Consider the following 18,942-nt stretch of genomic DNA (forward strand, 5'->3'; position numbering starts at 1 on the left):
AATAGAGGGAGGGAGAGAGAGAGGGAGAGGGAGAAAAAGAGAGAGGAGAAGAGGGAGAGGGGGGAGGGAGGAAGAGAAAGTGGAGAGGAAAGGGAGGGAGGGAAGGGGGAGGGAAAGGGAGAGAGAGACAGAGAGAGAGACAGAGAGAGACACAGAGAGAGAGAGAGAGAGACAGAGAGAGAGACAGAGAGAGAGACAGAGAGAGAGAGAGACAGAGAGAGAGACTGAGAGAGAGACAGAGAGAGAGAGACAGAGAGACAGAGAGAGAGACAGAGAGAGAGACAGAGAGAGAGAGAGACAGAGAGAGAGAGAGAGAGAGAGTTGGACAGACTTTACCCTCCAGGGAGCATCAGGTGCACAGGTGACAGAAGGTGCCGGCCCAGGAGTGTTCCCAAGCTGTCTGTGCACCTGAAGAGGCTCAAGTGCCGGCTTCCTCTGGAGGCTGAGGCTCCGGAGTCTGGAAGAAAGCAGCTGGAGTGCCTGTTGCCATCCTTAAAGTTTCATTCGTCCTCCAGTCACCCCTTGAAGCTTTAAAGAAGGGGTAGAGGGTGGGAAAGGAAACCGATAAAAGGCAAGTGAAAGAAAGGAGGAGGGGCAGGCTCTGACCCTGTCAGCACTGTGCTCTCTTCCTGCCTAGCCTGGGCTGATCTCCAAGGAGCCCCATGGCCAACTACGAATTTAGCCAGGTGTCTGGGGACAGACCCTGCTGCCATCTCTCTAGGAAAGCCAAGATCTGTCTCGGAGTGGGTCTCGTGGTCCTGATTGCCTCGGTAGTGACAGTGGTCATAGTTCTGTGGCCGCGGGCACCCATGGTGTGGAAAGGCAAGCCTACCCCGAAGCACTTTTCTGAGCTCTTCCTGGGACGGTGTCTCGTTTACACTCAAATCCTCCGGCCTGAGATGAGGTGAGTTGGCATTGGGAAGCACACGCTGGTCACGGGCGGCGGGGCGCACAGCTGAACTCCGGGGAGGCTGGCTGTGACTCAGCTGGAGCTCCTGCGCGCGGGGGAGCGTTCCGACTGTTCCAAACAAAGAATCTTGTGTTGCGGGTCAGCTGGGAGCTGAGGGGACAGTGATGAGGATTGGGATGAGCCCCAAATTCCATGTGCAAGTTACCAGAGCACAGCCCCTCCCCCCAACCACCTCGGGGGGTGCAGGACATACGAGGTGGGTGCTGATTCTTGCTGAGCTCCCCAAAGATACTTGACCTCCCACAGCGGGTCCTGAGCTGGGTTTTGGGGGCCATCCTTGGCCACAGCTGCACTGCAGGAACAGAATATGACTCGCAGGCACAGGGACTTGACATTGTCACTTGACTTGCGGTTTCGATCTGCCACTGTCCGTGGCCGGAAATTTATGGTCACAGGTGACACTTGACCAAGTAGCTTACTGAGCACGCTGTGGGGATGGAGGGAGTCAGAAAGACCAGATGTCTGTCTTGAGTTTTATTTATCTTTATAAAACAGCATCCTGAGGTGGTAGTTCATGCGTGTTACCGCAGCACTAAGGAGGCTGGTACAGGAAGATTGCTGTGAGTTCGAGATTATCCAGGGCTGCATAGCTACACTGTAAATTCTGGGACTGGCTTGAGTTGCAAAGGGAGACCAGCCTTAAAATAAGCACATTAATTAATCAAAACACACAGCAAACAAAAACCTAGCTGAGACAGCATCGTGACTCTTTGCACTTGATCTTAAATAAAACAAAGCAATCAGACTTTAAAAACTGAAATATTGCCCATCAGATAAGCTGAATCACCCTGGTGGACCTGTGCAGACCCTGGGGAACAGTGCCTTCATCAACCCAAAGGAATCAGCCCGAATACCCCCTTCCACCAAAGGGATGGAGGATTTGTTGCATGTCTACCCCCCAGGCATCTTAGTGTAGAACGGTTTGTTGCATGTCTACCCCCCAGGCATCTTAGTGTAGAACGGTTTGTTGCATGTCTACCCCCCAGGCATCTTAGTGTAGAACGGTTTGTTGCATGTCTACCCCCCAGGCATCTTAGTGTAGAACTGATGTCTGAAGTCAAACAGAAGCGCCACAGGCTGGGAAGGCATGCCTAGAGCCTGCTTTCACATTCCATCGTCAGAGGCACAAGCTAGATGCTGTGGTTTGGGTCCTGGTTTTACTTGAAAGTGTACGTGTAGAATTACTTTCAGAGTCCTGCTAAGTGTTGTGTTTACTGATTTTTAAATGATATTGGTTGTTCGATCATTTCGGGTAAATTCACTGTGCTTCGCAAACTGGATGTGTGGAATTGTCATGATGTGTGATTAGTATTAACCTTGTGGAGTGTAGACTGACAAGCGTTGGCTCTACCGATCCATTCACGTGTATGTATAAGCATTCAGCAGGTACAAATTATTTGTGTCTGTCAGATCATAATCAATCTAAAAATAACAGGATTGATTAATAAAATTGCGCATATTTACTTCATGTGTGTGTGCGCACATGCGTGTGTACACATGTCCCACCACATACAATTGAAGGTCATAACATCAGCTCTCTCACTCACAATGTAGACTCTGGAAATCAAATTCAAGTCATTGGGTTTAGAAGCAAGCATCCCTACCAACTGGTCCACCTCATTGGCCTAACCTGTTAATATTGTGATGTTCATCTTTTCACACACGCATGCACTGATACGCATGCACACACATGTGTTTTATGTGGATAGATTAGTGATAGATACTTATTGTGTGCCAGGCACTTAAAAACAGCCAATTGTGTGGTCCTTTAGCAACAGCATCGGAGCTGAGAGGCAGCTCAGAGGCAGGGGCTCTCGCTCATTTTACACAGTGCATTGGGTTCATCCCCAGCATCACAGTATGGATGAATGGAACAGAACAGAATGGGACAGAAGACAATGGTGCAGAGGGAGTTACAATTGGTATCTCCACGTTACAGATAAGCACATTGAGTCGGAAAGTTTGAGTAAAATATCTACACGCGATTGTAGGGTTTGAATTCCCAAGCCTCTAAATTAACTGCCTGTGTATGTTTGTAGGCAGAGTGGCTGTGAAGTTTATAGGCCATGTAGAGAGACCTCTGAAAGAGAAAGAAACAATATTATAAGCAAAATGAGCCAACAAGCTTAACCTGAAAACATGGCACCTTATCCTCCCGTGGTTTGAGAATGTGAACTCTGAAGCCAGATCATCCGAGCTTGGACCTTGGCTCTGCTGCAGCATGACCTTAGACCAGGTCTTCAATGTGTATGTGCTGTGGTGTGTTCTCTCCACATAAAATGGAAACAGTAGTGACTGTACCCAGCACCTGAGGAAAGGAAGAGCGCTAGGGAATAATCTTGTCATGGAAAATGTCTGAAGTTTACTGCTGTGCAAATGTAGTGATGCAGATACCACTCCACAAAACAAGTATGGATTAGGTCCAATCATCCATGTATCAAATCCTAGTTCCATAATTCAGTCTGCCAATGCTGAAAGTTACATTTTTTTCTGCTTTTTTTATTGAACTATCATGTTAACCTAACACTTGGTGGTGGGGGTCATTCATATTGGTACACACAAATCTACCTCATTCCTTATAGGGTAGATACAATCATTTCCAGTTGAAAAAAAGTTTAACTTCCAAATTTTAATCATGTATCCCTGTTACATTTGGGGGCCATGGGCTACAGGACGTGTGTGGCAGCAGGAGAACAATCAGTGTGAGTTCTGTCTCCCACTGCGTAGGTTCTGGAGATCAAGCTCAGGCCTTCAGGCTTGATAGCAGTGAGCCATCTTACTGGCCCATTTTACAGTTTTTCAATCCCACTCATTCATTCATTCAATAAATTATTTTGAGCCCCTACTGTGTTCCAGGCAGTGATCTGGCTACTAACGGCACAGGAATGACAGAGTTCCATTTTTTTTTTTTTGAAACTTTCGTTCTGCAGTGAACACCTTTAACTTTTCATGTTTATACTGGAATGTTCCGTATGACAGATGCCCAGAGATAAAATTCCTGGGTAAAATGAGATATTGTGCCTGCCTTAGATAGGGTTTATATTGCTATGAAGAGACATCATGACCACAGCAACTCTTATAAAGGAAAACAATTTAACTGGGGCTGGCTTGTAGTTCAGAGGTTTAGTCAATTATCATCATGGTTGTGCACAGGCAGACATGGTCCTGGAGAAGAAGGGGAGAGTTCTACATCCAAATCAGCAGACAGCAAGAAGAAACAGAGAGAGAGAGAGAGAGTTGGGCTGGCTTGAAACCTCAAAACCCACCCCCACAGTGACACACTTCCTGCTACAAGGCCACACCTCCAACAATGCCATAACTCCTGCTAGTGCCACTCTCTATGAACCTATGGGGTCATTTTCATTCCAACTACCACAGTGCATGCTTTAAGTTTTAATGGTTTTTGAAATGCAGACGTTTCCGAATCCCTTCTGAAATAGCTTTGTTATTTCACACCTACTCGTCAGTCTATAGGGCCCACTTCTCCACAAGCTGATCACTCTTGAATGTCTTCAACGTTTTTCTTAATTATGAGAAAAATAGAAAAACAGTATCTAAGTTTCCCTATTTGCCAGCAAGTCCTTTTCCTCGTCTGTTTTTGTCCATTTAAACTTTGTTCAGATCTTCACTCTTTCTGTTGAATTACTTACTTATGTGTTTGGGGGGTTCTTTATGTTTCTAGATAACATTTACACGCACATATACACAAAGCGCCTTACAGCCACATCGTTGAGACCTCTGCTCTGAGGACACAGTTTACTGACAACACCCTGAGTTTCATGATTATCCTGGGATTGTTTCTTATTTTGGTGCCCTTATCAAGAAACACAGAATGGCAGTTTTTATTTTCAAACCTAGCAAATTGGAAACGTTGATTCTGCCAATTCTCGATCCAGAATTCTTCCCTCTGTATCTGCACTTTCTCTTGTACAACCAAAAAGATAAAAAAAAAAAAAAAAAAGGACTGGACTCTTCAGCTTTAGGTTTCTGAGGGTGTCACTTTTGCAGTTGACAGGGTTGCCACATCTTATGTCACTTCTGCAAGGGACTGCCTTTCTACTGCCAGCTCCAGTAACCACTTCCTGTGTGTCCATCAAGTCAACGTGAACAGTCTCTCCTTGAGACCTTTCTTCTTCTGCCTGACATCCAGTGCCAGTGCTGATGTCACAGGGTCTCCAGAGAAATGGAAATAGTGTGTGTGGGGCGTGGGGTGGGTGGGTGAGTGGGTGGAATTGGTCCATGTAGTCGTGGAGGCTGGCAATCTGAAACACTTACAGTCTGAGATAATAGATTGGAAGCTATAGAACTGCTGATGCTACAGCTTAATCCTAAGAAAGACTGGCATGATCCCCTTACTTCCTGGAACTTTAGTCTATTTCTTAAAGCCTGGTAAGGTGTGAGCCACTAACAATTGTGATGGGTGATGTCCTTCTACCAGTGATGTATTTTGAGCTCTCAGATTAAAGCTAAGCACACACTCTATGGATGAATTTACACTCCCTGCCCCATGGGAAGTTGGATATCAAGGCTTGACGTTGAAAATGAAACTCAACTCTAAGTTGAACCAGGGACATTAAATGTAGAATATGCTTGAAGAATCACCTTTGGTTCCCCTTGAAGGCTACACATAGGAACTATCTTCTGGCTAAGATGGCCCTCAACAAGCTGAGAGACGCACGTCCAGGATTCACTAAAGTGTGCAAAGGCTGTCATCACTGACAGTGGCTATTGGTACCGGGGGAGAGTGTTAAGTGTTCATGTGACAGTCAGGACTCAGAGTGTGTGAGGAGGTCGGTGAGAGCCTGGGAATGGGATGGGATGGAGATCCAGCACACAGAACAAGATGGGTCTCTGGAGAGGGTTTGGTTGGTATGACTTAAATCCCATGACTCTCACATCTTGGTGAAGATCGGCTTCCCCCATGGATTTTGGGGATGTCAGTCATTTATTGCGGTTACAGAAACTGGAGGTTCAGGTAAGAATACAGGGATATAAAGAGCATGCATATGAAAGATCTCAATACAGCCACAGGGAGTGCTGAGAGCCAGGGAGGTTGGGTTCTAATTCACCTCACCACCCCTGCTTACCTTATATGGTTGCTCATTATATTCTGGTCTCTTTGTCAAAGTCTTTAAAATTGAACTCACTTTATGTCAATGTCAAGATGGCTGGATGCCAACATAAATGATAAAAGAGAGAATATTCTCCTCTGTTTTACTGATCATTTCTTTCTCACATTAGCTGGCTTTTCTCATTCTTTTGTTTTCAGGTTATAATTTTTAAAATTGTCCTTTGCTGCTGCTTCTTCAAAATGTCTGGGTTTTCTTAGAGGCCAAGTCTGGGCATTTTACTTCCCTATGATTTCCACTTTGATAGTCTCAGCATTTATTTAAGTCTTGATGAAAGCAGAAAGTCAGTACAAACACAGGGTAAGGATTTCCTGATCTTGGATGTAACTGCCAGACCCATGAACCAAAGTAAACTCTTGCTTTTCATATAAGATTGTGTCAAGTATTTCATTACAGTGACAGAAAATGGATTAACCAGGGAAAAGTCTCGAACAACTGCCAGATTTAACAGCGGGTGGACCATCTCGTGACAATTTGAAAACATTTTCGGAAGTGTAAGTTTCTACAAGAAAGTGACATTCATAGCTCAGAGAGCTACACACGTTAGAGATCTAATTATTTATTTGTGACAGGCTTGGATGTGACCAGGTAAAATGTAACAAGAACAGTACTTGGAGTCAGAAAAAACCTGACTTTGAATATTCATTTATGGGGAGGTCAATAAAGTGACAAATTCTCTACAAGGAATATTGTGAAGCACTTTATATCTGCTAGTATTTGAAAGGAATATTAGACTTAGATGAATAGGTTAGGCAAAAGCTAGCTAATGTTCTAGAAGGCAGTACAAAGCAGAAACTCTGAGATTTTCTCATTGATGCACAGAAATTATTTGTATCTCTAACAGACAAGAATGACAAACTACCATCTAACGTAAAAGGTTGGAGCTATAACTTCACATGAAAACCACATTCCGCTAGGCAAGAGTTTTTTGAGTAAGTCTTTCCAACAGTACCTGTCTTAGTCCTTTGATGCTGGTATAATAAAGTACAGGATGTTTGGAAACAGATGAAGGAAAGATAAGTTGAGCTCACAATTTCACAAGTCTAAGAACAGAGCTGCAGCTCCTGGGCTCTGATGGCAGCCTTCTGGCTACATCATAGCATGGTAGGTGGCATCATGATGATGAGAACTGCAGAAGATATGGCTCAGTCATCCAGGAAGTCAGAGACTAGAGAAGGACCATGCAATCCTCATAAGAATCAACTCCCACATTCAGAACAGGATTCATTTATTCAGAGAGTGATTACCCGTGACCTAGGCACCTTCTATGAGGTCCCATCTCTTAAAGGTTCCACAAACTCAGCATCGCCACATGGTGGACCAGACTCCCAGTATGGAAACTGTTGGGGTGCAGACACAGACCATATCCAAACTATGGCAAATTTTAATATGACACTGCAAACAAATGCTGTCTATCTTTTATGTAGCATGACTAATAAAAACTCAGAGACAGAAATTGGGGTTCAACCTGAAGATTAGAAAAGTAAAGCAGTTGGTCACTGGTTTTTACCTTGCATTTGGATGCTTGCATTATGGTGTTGCTCTTTGCTTATTTCTATGCTTTAATTTGATTTATTGCTATTGCCTGTATGTGTATGAAGTGTGTGAGCGCATATGTGCATGGGCACACAGGTATCATGGAGCGTGTGTGGAGGTCAGTTTTCTCCTTCCACCTTCATGTGCGTACCATGGAATACACTCGGGCTGTCAAGCTTGTGCAGACAGTGCTGTGATCTGCTGTGTCACCTCGCTGGAGCCCAGTGAGTGCTGCTATTTAACATGCTCTTCAGAAGCAGTGTTGCCTGTGAGCCTACAGCCATGTTAGAATCAGTTAGGTTTGGGGATGGAGCAGGAATATTTCACAGAGGTAGCTTCCCTTGCAGCATCACATCCAAAGACCCATAATGTCATATTGTCCCATAGTTTGAAGGTTATTAGAGCTGGGCACTGTACACCTGGGCCATCTGTTCTCAAGTTCCACAGTGACTTTTCACCTCATTAGTTTGGTAGCATCTGATGATCATGGCCAAGGTTGACCAGTTCCACAGGGTTAGCAATTCACTATTTTCTCACTGGGAGAGTCCTTTGACATTTATTTACTTTATTTCTTCTGAGGAGAGAGCTTTCACCATTAGTTGTCTTGAAAGAGAGTTCATAAAAAAAGACTGGTAAGTACTTGATTCTTTCTCCTTGTTAGTCAGATGGCAAATATCTTAGTCAGGACTCTTCATAGAAACAGAGCCAGTGAAAAGATGTAGATGGGGAGACAAGAGAAAAATTTGCTAGTAGAACTGGCTTGTGTAATTATAATGACTGGGAAGTCTCAAATAGACCTTTGCAGGCTGGTGACCAAAGGATGCCAGCAGAATTACTCAGTCCCACATCTGAGGCCTTAGAACCAGAGTAGCCAATGGTGTGACACAATCTCAGACCAAACTCCAGAGGATCAATCTGGCTACAACTACTGGTACAAAGCCTGGACTCCCAAGGCTGTAGATCCTGAACCACTGATATACAAGGCAGGAGAGCATTCTCAGGGCAAGAACCAATGCTTAATCCTCAGTGTCCTAAACATACCTTGTAACTATCCTGCCCTAGAGACGGGACTGTCTACTATTCTGTGGAACCATGCCTGCTGCTGGTAGAAACAAAACTTAGAGAGTGTGTCAGGGCTACTCCCTGCCATCTGGCATGGGTTTTCTGGACTTTAGTGGCTAGTTCTAGAAGATAGTATTTTTAATATTTTATGTTTGAAGTTATGTACATGTGTGTGTGTGTGTGTGTGTGTGTGTGTGTGTGTGTGTGTGTGTGTGTGTGTGTGTTTGTGCACATGAGTCCAGTGCTCTTGGAGGCCACAAAAGAGTGCTGGATCCCCTGAAGGTGGGGTTACAGGCAGTTGTGTGTGTGTGTGTGTGTTTGTGCACATGAGTCCAGTGCTCTTGGAGGCCACAAAAGAGTGCTGGATCCCCTGAAGGTGGGGTTACAGGCAGTTTTGAGTTGCCTGATATGGGCGCTGGGAGCCAAACTCAAGTCCCCTGGAAAAGCAGTGCCTGCTCTAACAGCTGAGTCATCCCTTCGGTCACTAGAAGACAGGAGAGACATAAACGTTAGGAGTTCATATCTATAACCTCAATTCAGAACAAAAGTACAAGGCTTTGATATTATTAATTTTATGTTTGTGTTTTACTTCTCTTATGCTGAAAATCGTAGCTCCTAGTAACAACATAATTATGTGTTTGCTTTATCTCTGGCTATGCAACATCTAATTGTTATACATTTGTTTTACGCTCATGTCATCATTGTTCTTGTAAGCACTCTGTATTTTAAGTGACGTGAGCTATCTTCAAGGCTATTTTTTGACCTTCACAGACAAGATAAATGCCACTAGTGTTGTGTGTTGAAAGTACTCTGTACTGGCATATCACTGTTTAAGTAAAGAAAAACCATGTTGGCTGTCTCACTTAGCGTTGACTGAGTTTTCTGTCCTGCCTAGTTCCTGCCGTCATTAAGTCCCAAAGAAAGCACACAGAAGTCTACATTAACTATAAACTGATTGGCCCATTAGCTCAGGCTTCTTATTAACTCTTATAACTTATATAGCCCGTTATTCTAGTATGTTAGCCACATGGTTCGGTACCTTTTTTAGCCTGGCAGTCATATCTTGCTTCTTCTGTGGCTGGCTCACAACTGCAGAAAGAGCTTCCTTCTTCCCAGAATACTCCTGTTCTCATTGACCTGCCTCTACTTCCTGTCCAGTTGTCCCACCTATACTTCATGCCTGGCTACTGATCAATCAGTGTTTATTTAAAATATAATTGACAGAATACAGTTGTCCCACACCAACTTTGATAGACAGTAGCAAGACAAGAATGGAGCTAAGAAAGTCATCCAGAGGCTCTCATTAATTTTTCTTTAGTTCATTTCGGTAACGCTCCCACTCAAGCCAGTCTTACCAGATTCATCAATCTGCTCTTAGTTGCCTGCCTTCATCTCACTTGACCAATCAGAATCGCTCGAAAAAGTTGACTTCACACCCTCCTTGTGAAACATTTTCTTCCTTATCTCTTAACAGTTTACTTTCAAATTCGTAGCTTCACCCAAAACTTCACAGCCTCAAGACTGACACAACCCAACTTCCTATTGAAAAATCCCCACTTGGACAGCAGTAGGAGTTACAAAACTCATTTGTACAAATCCAAATCTCTGATGCATTTCTCAATTTGTTCTACTCTGTTCTTTCCCTATTTGAAATAGCAACTTATTTTCCAGTAGCTCAACTAAAAATATCTTGACATCACTTTTCTCTCCCTTTTCCCCTCCACATTCCATATACATCCACACACGTAATGAAATGGTTCTACTGTTAAATATATCCAGGTTGGTGTAGGTGCATATGTTCATCCCATCATTAAGAAGCCGAGGACTGCTGTTTAAGGTTAGCCTGTGTTATATGGGGAGTTTGAGGACGGCCTGGGCATGAGTCTTGTCTGTCCCCTGTACCAAATGTACCCAGAGTATATCCACTTCTCACTACATCTGCCGCTGTCTCTCCAAATCATAGTACTCTTGCAACTGCATTTCTTTGGGAAGAACAAAAATAGCTAACAGAACAGCTGGTATGCAAATTGGAGGAAACTGAGGAGTTACTGGAGAGGCAGAGCCTTTTAAGTAGGTTAAGAAGTCATCTAAGTGAGGAAGGCCTCCAGAAATCCATGATGTCCAACAGTCATTACAATTGGCATTTCGATGCCAAACGCAGCATTTTTTCAATGGACTCACACAGGTCATTATTTTCTGAAACAAGCACTTAATTTTCATAGGAAGTATTTTTTTATTTTCTCTCACCTAATTTACTAACATACAATTTAATAGAATTATATAATTAAAAATACAAAGCACAAACATATTTACAAAAAGGTAAATACGCATCCAAGTGGGTGGGAACAGAAGTTCTTGCCTGTGCTCCAGAGGTGTCTGGGAATTGAGGTGAAGACAGCTTCTTTTACAGAGAAAGTGTCAGACCAGGAATAGCCACATGGGAAAGGTGGTACTACATCTATGACTGCCCTCCTTTGCTTTCTGTTGCTGGGATAAACACCATGACCCAAAGCAACCTGGAGTGGAGAGGATTTCATTTACTGAATTGGTGTGGACATGGTTTTTTGGCAAAATGATTCAAGAACTGAAGAGCTATGAGTATCGTTCTTTGAGAAACTACTTGGAAATTGATTGTGTCAGGATATTGAAAAGATCAGCTTTCTCAAAGGAGAAGTGGGTGACAAGAATAGATTTAAGGCCGGGTGATGGTGGCGCATGCCTTTAATCCCAGCACTCGGGAGGCAGAGGCAGGAGGATCTACATCCTGGTCTACAAAGCTAGTTCCAGGACAGGCTCCAAAGCCACAGAGAAACCCTGTCTCGAAACACCCCCCCCCCCAAAAAAAAAGAATAGATTTAAGACATTGAGAAAACAACAAAACAGGAAACCGAGTGAAAGATAAAGAATTGGTTTCCTGTGCACATGTGTTATGGAGGGTCAGAAAGAGAAAGGTGGTTATATTCATACGCTGATATGGATGGATGCAGAGATAGTTTTTGCCAATAGGTACTCACTCTGAGAGAGGCGATGAGGAAACAGGAGAGTGACAGCTGAGTCAGAAATATGGAGTCAGCCAAGCAAAAGACTAATATTTTTATTCCCTTTAAGGACTTATTTTTCTCAAACAATGAAAAGGAAGCATGCCCGCTATAGAATGCTTGCTTAAAAATTTAAAATTAACCCCCAGTTAGAATCCTAAATAGTGGGTGGCCCTACCACTTAAAAAAATGAATAAAGTTTAAAATGAAGGACAAAAGCAGTCCATGGCAGCTTAACCAGATAGATGGCTTCCACATTGAGTAGTTTACACACTGCACTTAAAATATTTCGCAATGAATTAATTTTTAATTGTATGGTGTGTGCTCCTTACCAGAACATGTCAGATGTGGTATACACACACGGGAGAAGTTTGACTTTACATATATTACTGTCCTATTCTGTTTTCTGTTGCTGTGATAATCACCATGACCAAAAACAGCCTAGTGAGAAAAGGAGAATATTTGCTCTTCCAGGTCACCGCCCAGTACTGAAGGAGACAGGAACTCAGAGAGGGACATCAAGGCAGGAAATGAAGCAGAGCCGTCGAGGAACACTACTTACTGACTTGTACTCTGACTTGCTCTGCTGTCTTTCTTATATAGCCCAGACCCATCAGCCCAGGGTAGGACTGGCCACAGTGATCTGAAACACATCAATTGGCAATTGAGTAAATGTCCCCCAGGTGTTCCCACAGGCCCAATCTAAATGGAGGCAATTTCTTAGCTAAGCTTCCCTCCTCCCAGGTATGGATAGCATGTGTCAAGTTGATCAAAATTAACAAGCACAATGAGCGTGGAGTCTTTAGCAATGATTACTCTAATTGAGTTTGAAGAAAGAATTTCACTCAAGGTATACGAAAGGGATATCCTGTCATGGCTACCACCAGATTCTCCCTGCACTGCTCAAATGCTCGCTCGCTCCCTCCCTCCATCCCTCCCTCCCTCCCTCCCTCCCTCCCTCCTTCTTCCTCTTTGCCTTCTTTCCCCCCTCTCCCTCCCTCCTCTTATTATGACTGTCAAACAAATATTATGAAGTCATCTCTTCATTCATAGGTTAAATGGGATGAAATTCATAGTAAAGCAGGTCATCTTGGTTCCTGGGAGCAGTTGTTTATTACAAGTTGAATTATCTGTCATCTGTCGAGGTATCTAAGCTGCCAGTGATGAAATCTCCTTGGAAGTCCTTCAAGGACACGGACAGAAAACACACACAATTGGTAGAGATTTCAAAGGATGCTCAGACAGAGGAAAGGGCAGACAGTAGGAGTTTGGGACCTACTTTCTTGCTGTAACCCCTTTTTCAAAGGCATTGTGTAATCTCAGGGTCCGAGCAGATCAATTCCCACCAAGAACTGTGTGTTTCTCCTTTACCAAGTTAGCTTTGCCTCACTCTTAGTACACCAAAGGATTCACTCCCAATTTCATGCGCCTCAACCACAATCTTCTGTCAATGTCTTAAAGCTAAGGAAGTTAAGTCGTGAATATTTTAAACACATTGAGATGTCCATGGGATATTAGGAAGTTCCCTTTTTGATCAATAACACAATAGAAAAGATGCCATACCGTGTCATAGCATTCTTTCAGTTTTTTAAAAAGTAGCTAGTTGCAGACAAAACACCTCTCTCCATTTCTTTCCCCTTTTCTCAGAGACCAATCCTGCCATTTGTTTCCCCTCAGAGCTCTCTAGAAATGCTCCCAGCACAAGGCAGCACAGACTCTTGTTTTCAACATGTTTTCTCGCTGTGTCTCACTTTCCTCTTCCTCTGCATTGAACAGGGTTCTTGTCAATGAGCCCAGCTGGTTCTCATTTCCACAGTTAAAGGAGTCACACTTGATGAATTCTCTGTACATTAGATTTACACGGGGACATTTTCAGTGCTTTAATATTTGTAACAGTTTCTAAGAAATGCTAGGATAAAAATGTGTGTGTGTGTGTGTGTGTGTGTGTGTGTAAGATAGAAAATCCTAGGAATAAGTTTGCTAAGTTAAGACATACATTATTTTTTAATTAAAAAAAATGCCCAATTTCTCTTCTTGGGGTGGTTCCCTTCTTGACACAGCGGGTGTTTCCGTTTCCTCACACCCCCCAACTCTGCCAGGTGTCTTTAGCTTGCTGATCACCAGTACGATGAGAAAAGGTACCGCCTCCAGGCTGTTCTTATTTTGTGTTTATTGCACACTATGGTTCGATGGGGTTAACTGTGTTTTCCAATGAAGGGTATTTTACAATTTCGATGGCATTTACCTGTGTACAAACATGAGTCACAGAACGTGCCATGGTTACTTTCACTGAAATTGCTAGAGCTGCCCCAACAAGGTATTTACTACACGTATGGCTTTAAAAACAGAAATGTACTACTATCTGACAGTCTGGAGGTCGGAAGTCAAAAGAGGAGATCGATGCAGGGCGGCTCTGCGGGACTCTGTCCCATGCCCTTCTACCAAGTCCTGGGATCTATAGACATCCTTGGCTGAGTGGAAAGGATTCCCTGGAAGGTGGGAGGTGGGTCTTTATACTGTATTTCTCTGTACATGTCTATTTCTACATCTAACTCTTACTGGGTATGAGCGTGCGTGTGTGCCCATGCATAGACCAGCGAACAAGGCTGGGTATTTTTTTCTATTGTTATTCATTTTATTTTGTGAGAGAAATGCTCACACTGAACCTGGGTTTTGGTTAGACTGGCTGGCCACTGGAGGCTGGGGTTCTTTGTCTCTGCTCCCCTTATGCTCTTGTGCCTAACTTTGACACGCATGCCCAGCGTCTCAGGCACTACATGTGCTTTACCCACGAGCCGTTTCTCCAGCCCCAGTTTCTTCCTTTCTACATCAGCCCAGCGATATGGGATGTGGAACTTCCCCAGTGACTTAATATAAAACTGATCATCTACAAAGATGGTTTTTAGCTATTTAATTTTTAAAAAATTATTAGAAGTAAAATATCACCACATCACATTTTTCTTTCCTTTCTTCCCTCCATCTCCTCCCATGTTCCTCCTCTAATATTCCCTCTCCAGTTGATGGCCTCTTTGAATGAATTAACCTCTCCCTTAAATGAGGCCCCAGTTGGTTATCCAGTACAAGGTGGCCAGTCCTGAAATAATGCAGTCCCAAGCCACACTAAATGTACTCAAAAAAATGTTTGTGTGTGTGTGTGTGTATTCTGTATTGTGTGTGTATATTCTACAAAGCTCTTCTTCCTAAATAAGGATACATTCAGAAATACTAGGTGAAGGTTTCAACAACTTTGTGGTACACATACACACACACACACACACACACACACACACACACACACACACACAATGAGATACCCAGAAGTGAAGTACCGAAGTGACCCCACAGTCAGTAAGAGTCAGACCCTTCCTTTCTAGTCTTGTATCCTGAGATGTGTTTTTTATCCTCAAGCTTCTTGTCAGAGAACGGTTGCAGCAATTGTAGCCATCATGTCCTCCCATAATCACATCTAAGGAGCAAAGGTCAGGGGGGCTGGGCTTGATTTTAGGACGCTTCTCATCAGATAAGAATATTTTTCTCAGAATCCTTCCTTCATGCTTCTGATCTCTTCTTAAATTTCATTGGCCAGAAGTGACCCGCATGGCTAGACCAGTGTGTAAGGAAGTTTGAGAAATGTTTTGAAATCTTCATTGGAAACATGCTATCCAGAGAAGAAGGTGAAGGAAATCTGTTTGACCAGGACCAACTGTATCTGCCACATCACATGGTGACGCAATATTGACATGTATACTCCAAACTTTCAGAATCCAAGTCTCTGTATGATTGCTCTGAACTTTCTTTGGAATTGTGGTGCTGAGTTTTGGTTTCATTTCCCTGATCAATTAGGTCAACTGATCATCTTTTATGCATCCATTGGTCATCCAGACTTCTTCTGCTTTGCCCATCTTTCTACATTCAACATCCTAATCTCTTGTCAAATATATGGATGGTCAACATGGTCTCCCAATCTGTGGCTTCATTCTTGACTTTATCTGTGGTACCCTGATATAGGAGGGTCATCTGTCTATGTGTTACTTTCTTTGGTTAATAAAGAAACTGCCTTGACCTTTTAATAAGGAAGAAAATTAGGTGAGCAGAGTAGACAGAACAGAATGCTGGGAAGAAGGAAAGTGAGTTAGACGCCATGGAGCCAGCCGCCAGGTCAGACATGCTGAATCTTTCCCGGTAAGCCACCACCTTGTGGTGCTACACAGATTATTAGAAATGGGTTAATCAAGATGTGAGAGTTAGCCAATAAGAGGCTAGAACTAATGTGCCAAGCAGTGTTTAAAAGAATACAGTTTCCGTGTAATTATTTTGGGTAAAGCTAGCAGTGCGGGAGCCTGGCGGGACGAAAAGCAGGCTTGCTCACCTCATCACTACAGTACCCTTTATCCTGAAAACCTAAATGTTGTTGCAATTATGTTTTCTCTTATGGCTGTGCTTCTGTATCTTACTCAAGAATAGATATTTTTAATGTGACATTATAAAGAGTGGTATGACTTTAAAAATGATAAGCTGCTACTTTTTGCAGTTAAGTCCCTTAGCTATCTGGAATTTATCTTTGTGTGTTGTGAAATTAGAAATATAATTCCATCCCCACCTTCAGGTGGATAATCAGTTATATGAATGCTATTCATTGAATATTTCACTTGACCCAGAGTTGGTAATGCCACCTCCACTGCCTATTTGAGCTAAAATCCCAGCACATATGTGAGAAGCTAGATGTAGCTGCACTAAGGCCTGTCATCCAAAGCTGTGGGGAGTGGAGACAGGGGATCATTGAGGTTTGCTGGCCATAAGCTTGGCCCCAGGTCAGTGAGAGACCCTATCTCAAGGGAATAAAGTGAAGGGTCATGGGGCAGGACACCTTGTCCTCCTTGAGCCTCTGTGAGTGTGTGCAAAAGTGTATGCATCGGGGCTGGAGAGATGACTCAGTGGTTAAGAGCACTGGCTGCTCTTCCAGAGGTCCTGAGTTCAATTTCCAGCAACCACATGGTGACTCACAACCATTTGTAATGAGATCTGGCTGCTCTTCCAGAGGTCCTGAGTTCAATTCCCAGCAACCACATGGTGGCTCACAACCATCTGTAATGAGATCTGGTGCCCTCTTCTGGCATGCGGGCATACATGGAGGCAGAATGTTGTATAATAAATAAATAAATAAATAAATAAATAAATAAATAAATAAATAAATAAATCTTTTTAAAAAGTGTATGCATCTACACACATGTGCATATACTTCATATATACATACACCAAACTTGTACATGTACACTTTATTTTAAAGGTTGGTTACTTTTTATCACTAAGTCAACTGTATGTGTATACCATAATTTGTTTATCAACTTACTGGATGGCTGACACTTGACATTTTGAATATGATAAAAGAAGGTGTTCTAGACATTAATGTGTAAATTATTGTATGGACATATAGTTTCATTTGGAGGTGGCAAACATCCAGAAGTAAAGAGTTGGACCAAATGGCAAAAGACTGTATAACTTCTTAAGAAACCACCAAACTGTCTTGAATGGTGCTGGGATAATGTTAAAGGTTTGGACACAGTTTTAAAGGATAATGTTTTGGAAGGGATAGATAATGTTTGCAAACATTGCTCAAGAGCATGTGTTCACAGCTTAGTCTGCACTGTGGTGATGTAAGAGGTGGGAAAACCTTCAGGGGGCAGGGCCAAGAGGAAGTGACAAAGTCATTAGGCTCATAGAAGAGACTGTGCGCATCTCCTGTGGAGGGTTAGTTCCTAAGATGGGGTTATGGAAAGAACAAGACTAAGGGCTGGGGATGTAGCTCTTTAAGCAGAGGCTCATCTAACATGTACTAAGCCCTGGGTTCTATTTTTAACACGCTATAAAACTTGATATGCGATAATCACAACACTTGGAAGGTTGAGGCAGGAAAATCAGAAGTAAGAGAGCATCCCCAGTTACACCATGAATTCAACGCCAGCCTGAGATACATGAGATACTGCCTCTAAAACAAGAAGAGAAATGGGAAAGGGGCTCTTTAGGGGCTCCTTTATCAGGATGTGATCTCTTCCACATTAAAAACAATCAAGTTATACTGTACTGATAAAGTATAAGTATAAATTTGCTCTCGTGACATTGGGAAACTGTTGTTGCTGTTTGTTTTTTCAAGACAGGGTTTTTCAGTAGCCTTGGGTGTCCTGAAACTCACTCTGTAGACCAGGCTAGCCTCAAACTCACTGATATCCACCTGTCTCTGCCTCCAGAGTACTGGGATTAAAGGCGTGTGCTACCACTGCCCACAAGACATTGGCAACTTTTCAGAGAGAATGATAAGTAGGTTTTCAGGAATACAGGAATTTAAAGAAGTTACAAATGACTGTCGCAGAATTGCTAAGCCTAAAATTTTTTGATGTGTCATTCTGATTTACACTTTCAGGAAAATTTCTAACCAAACGGATGACTGATAAGGAAGTTTAGTTATTATCCTAAAAGAAAATATGCTAAGCTTTGAAATGGGCAAGGAAAATGAGGACATGGAAGGTGTGTTTGTACATGTTGCTTTCTTCATGACACATGTACGTTATATTTAAGTGAAAGTAGTGTTCTCCCAAATAAATTCTCAAGATACAGTATTTGATATAAGCAAAGAAACAGATCATCTCTGTGCCTCCCCTGCATTACATGTAGAAGCCATGCAGTTCTTGGCACAACTTTCTTTCCAGTACTTGAAACGGTCTTTTCTCAGTCTTCCTCTTCCTTTGGTATCAGGGGGACCTGTCACTGTGAAGCCCTTCCTTCAGCTTGACACATTGTGTTCACTAAGCATTTTTCACAACTCTTCATTTTGCTTTTTGATGGCGTGCATGTTTTATCTTCCACAGTCTTCACGTTGGCAAGCCTGAAAGCTCAGTCCTTCTATTGAGCCCCGCCCCCCCCATCATCATCTTCTCTTCTTTGTCCTTCTCACAAGCCCCTTTCTCTGGTCTATGACTTCCTGTGAACATCTTATGGACATTTCAAGCTCCAGCCTTCCCAAATTGAATCAATTTCAAGGCCACTTCTGCTGGAAACTCTCTTCCAATTGATGGCCTCTCTATCCTTCTAATACCTCAGTCACAAGCCCTCTAGTTACTGACCTGATAACTTGTCCAACACCTTTTGCTCACATATATTCGTCCACTAGAAATCCACAGTGAACTTAACACCTTATGCTCACATATACTTC

General features: G+C 43.0%; 1 protein-coding gene across 1 annotated transcript in view; it reads left to right on the forward strand.

Annotated features, from left to right (window-relative positions):
* Positions 1-273: 273 nt before the first annotated feature.
* The window catches only part of Cd38 (CD38 molecule), a 40,788-nt gene continuing 22,119 nt past the window's right edge, over positions 274-18,942 (forward strand). Inside the window, exon 1 of the mRNA XM_005365988.2 lies at positions 274-904. Coding sequence (XP_005366045.1) covers positions 663-904 — 242 coding nt within the window. The 5' untranslated portion in view covers positions 274-662. The remainder of the gene's footprint in view (positions 905-18,942) is intronic.

This window comes from Microtus ochrogaster, unplaced genomic scaffold (genome assembly GCF_000317375.1).
Source record: "Microtus ochrogaster isolate Prairie Vole_2 unplaced genomic scaffold, MicOch1.0 UNK5, whole genome shotgun sequence".
NCBI classification, from domain to species: Eukaryota; Metazoa; Chordata; class Mammalia; order Rodentia; family Cricetidae; genus Microtus; species Microtus ochrogaster.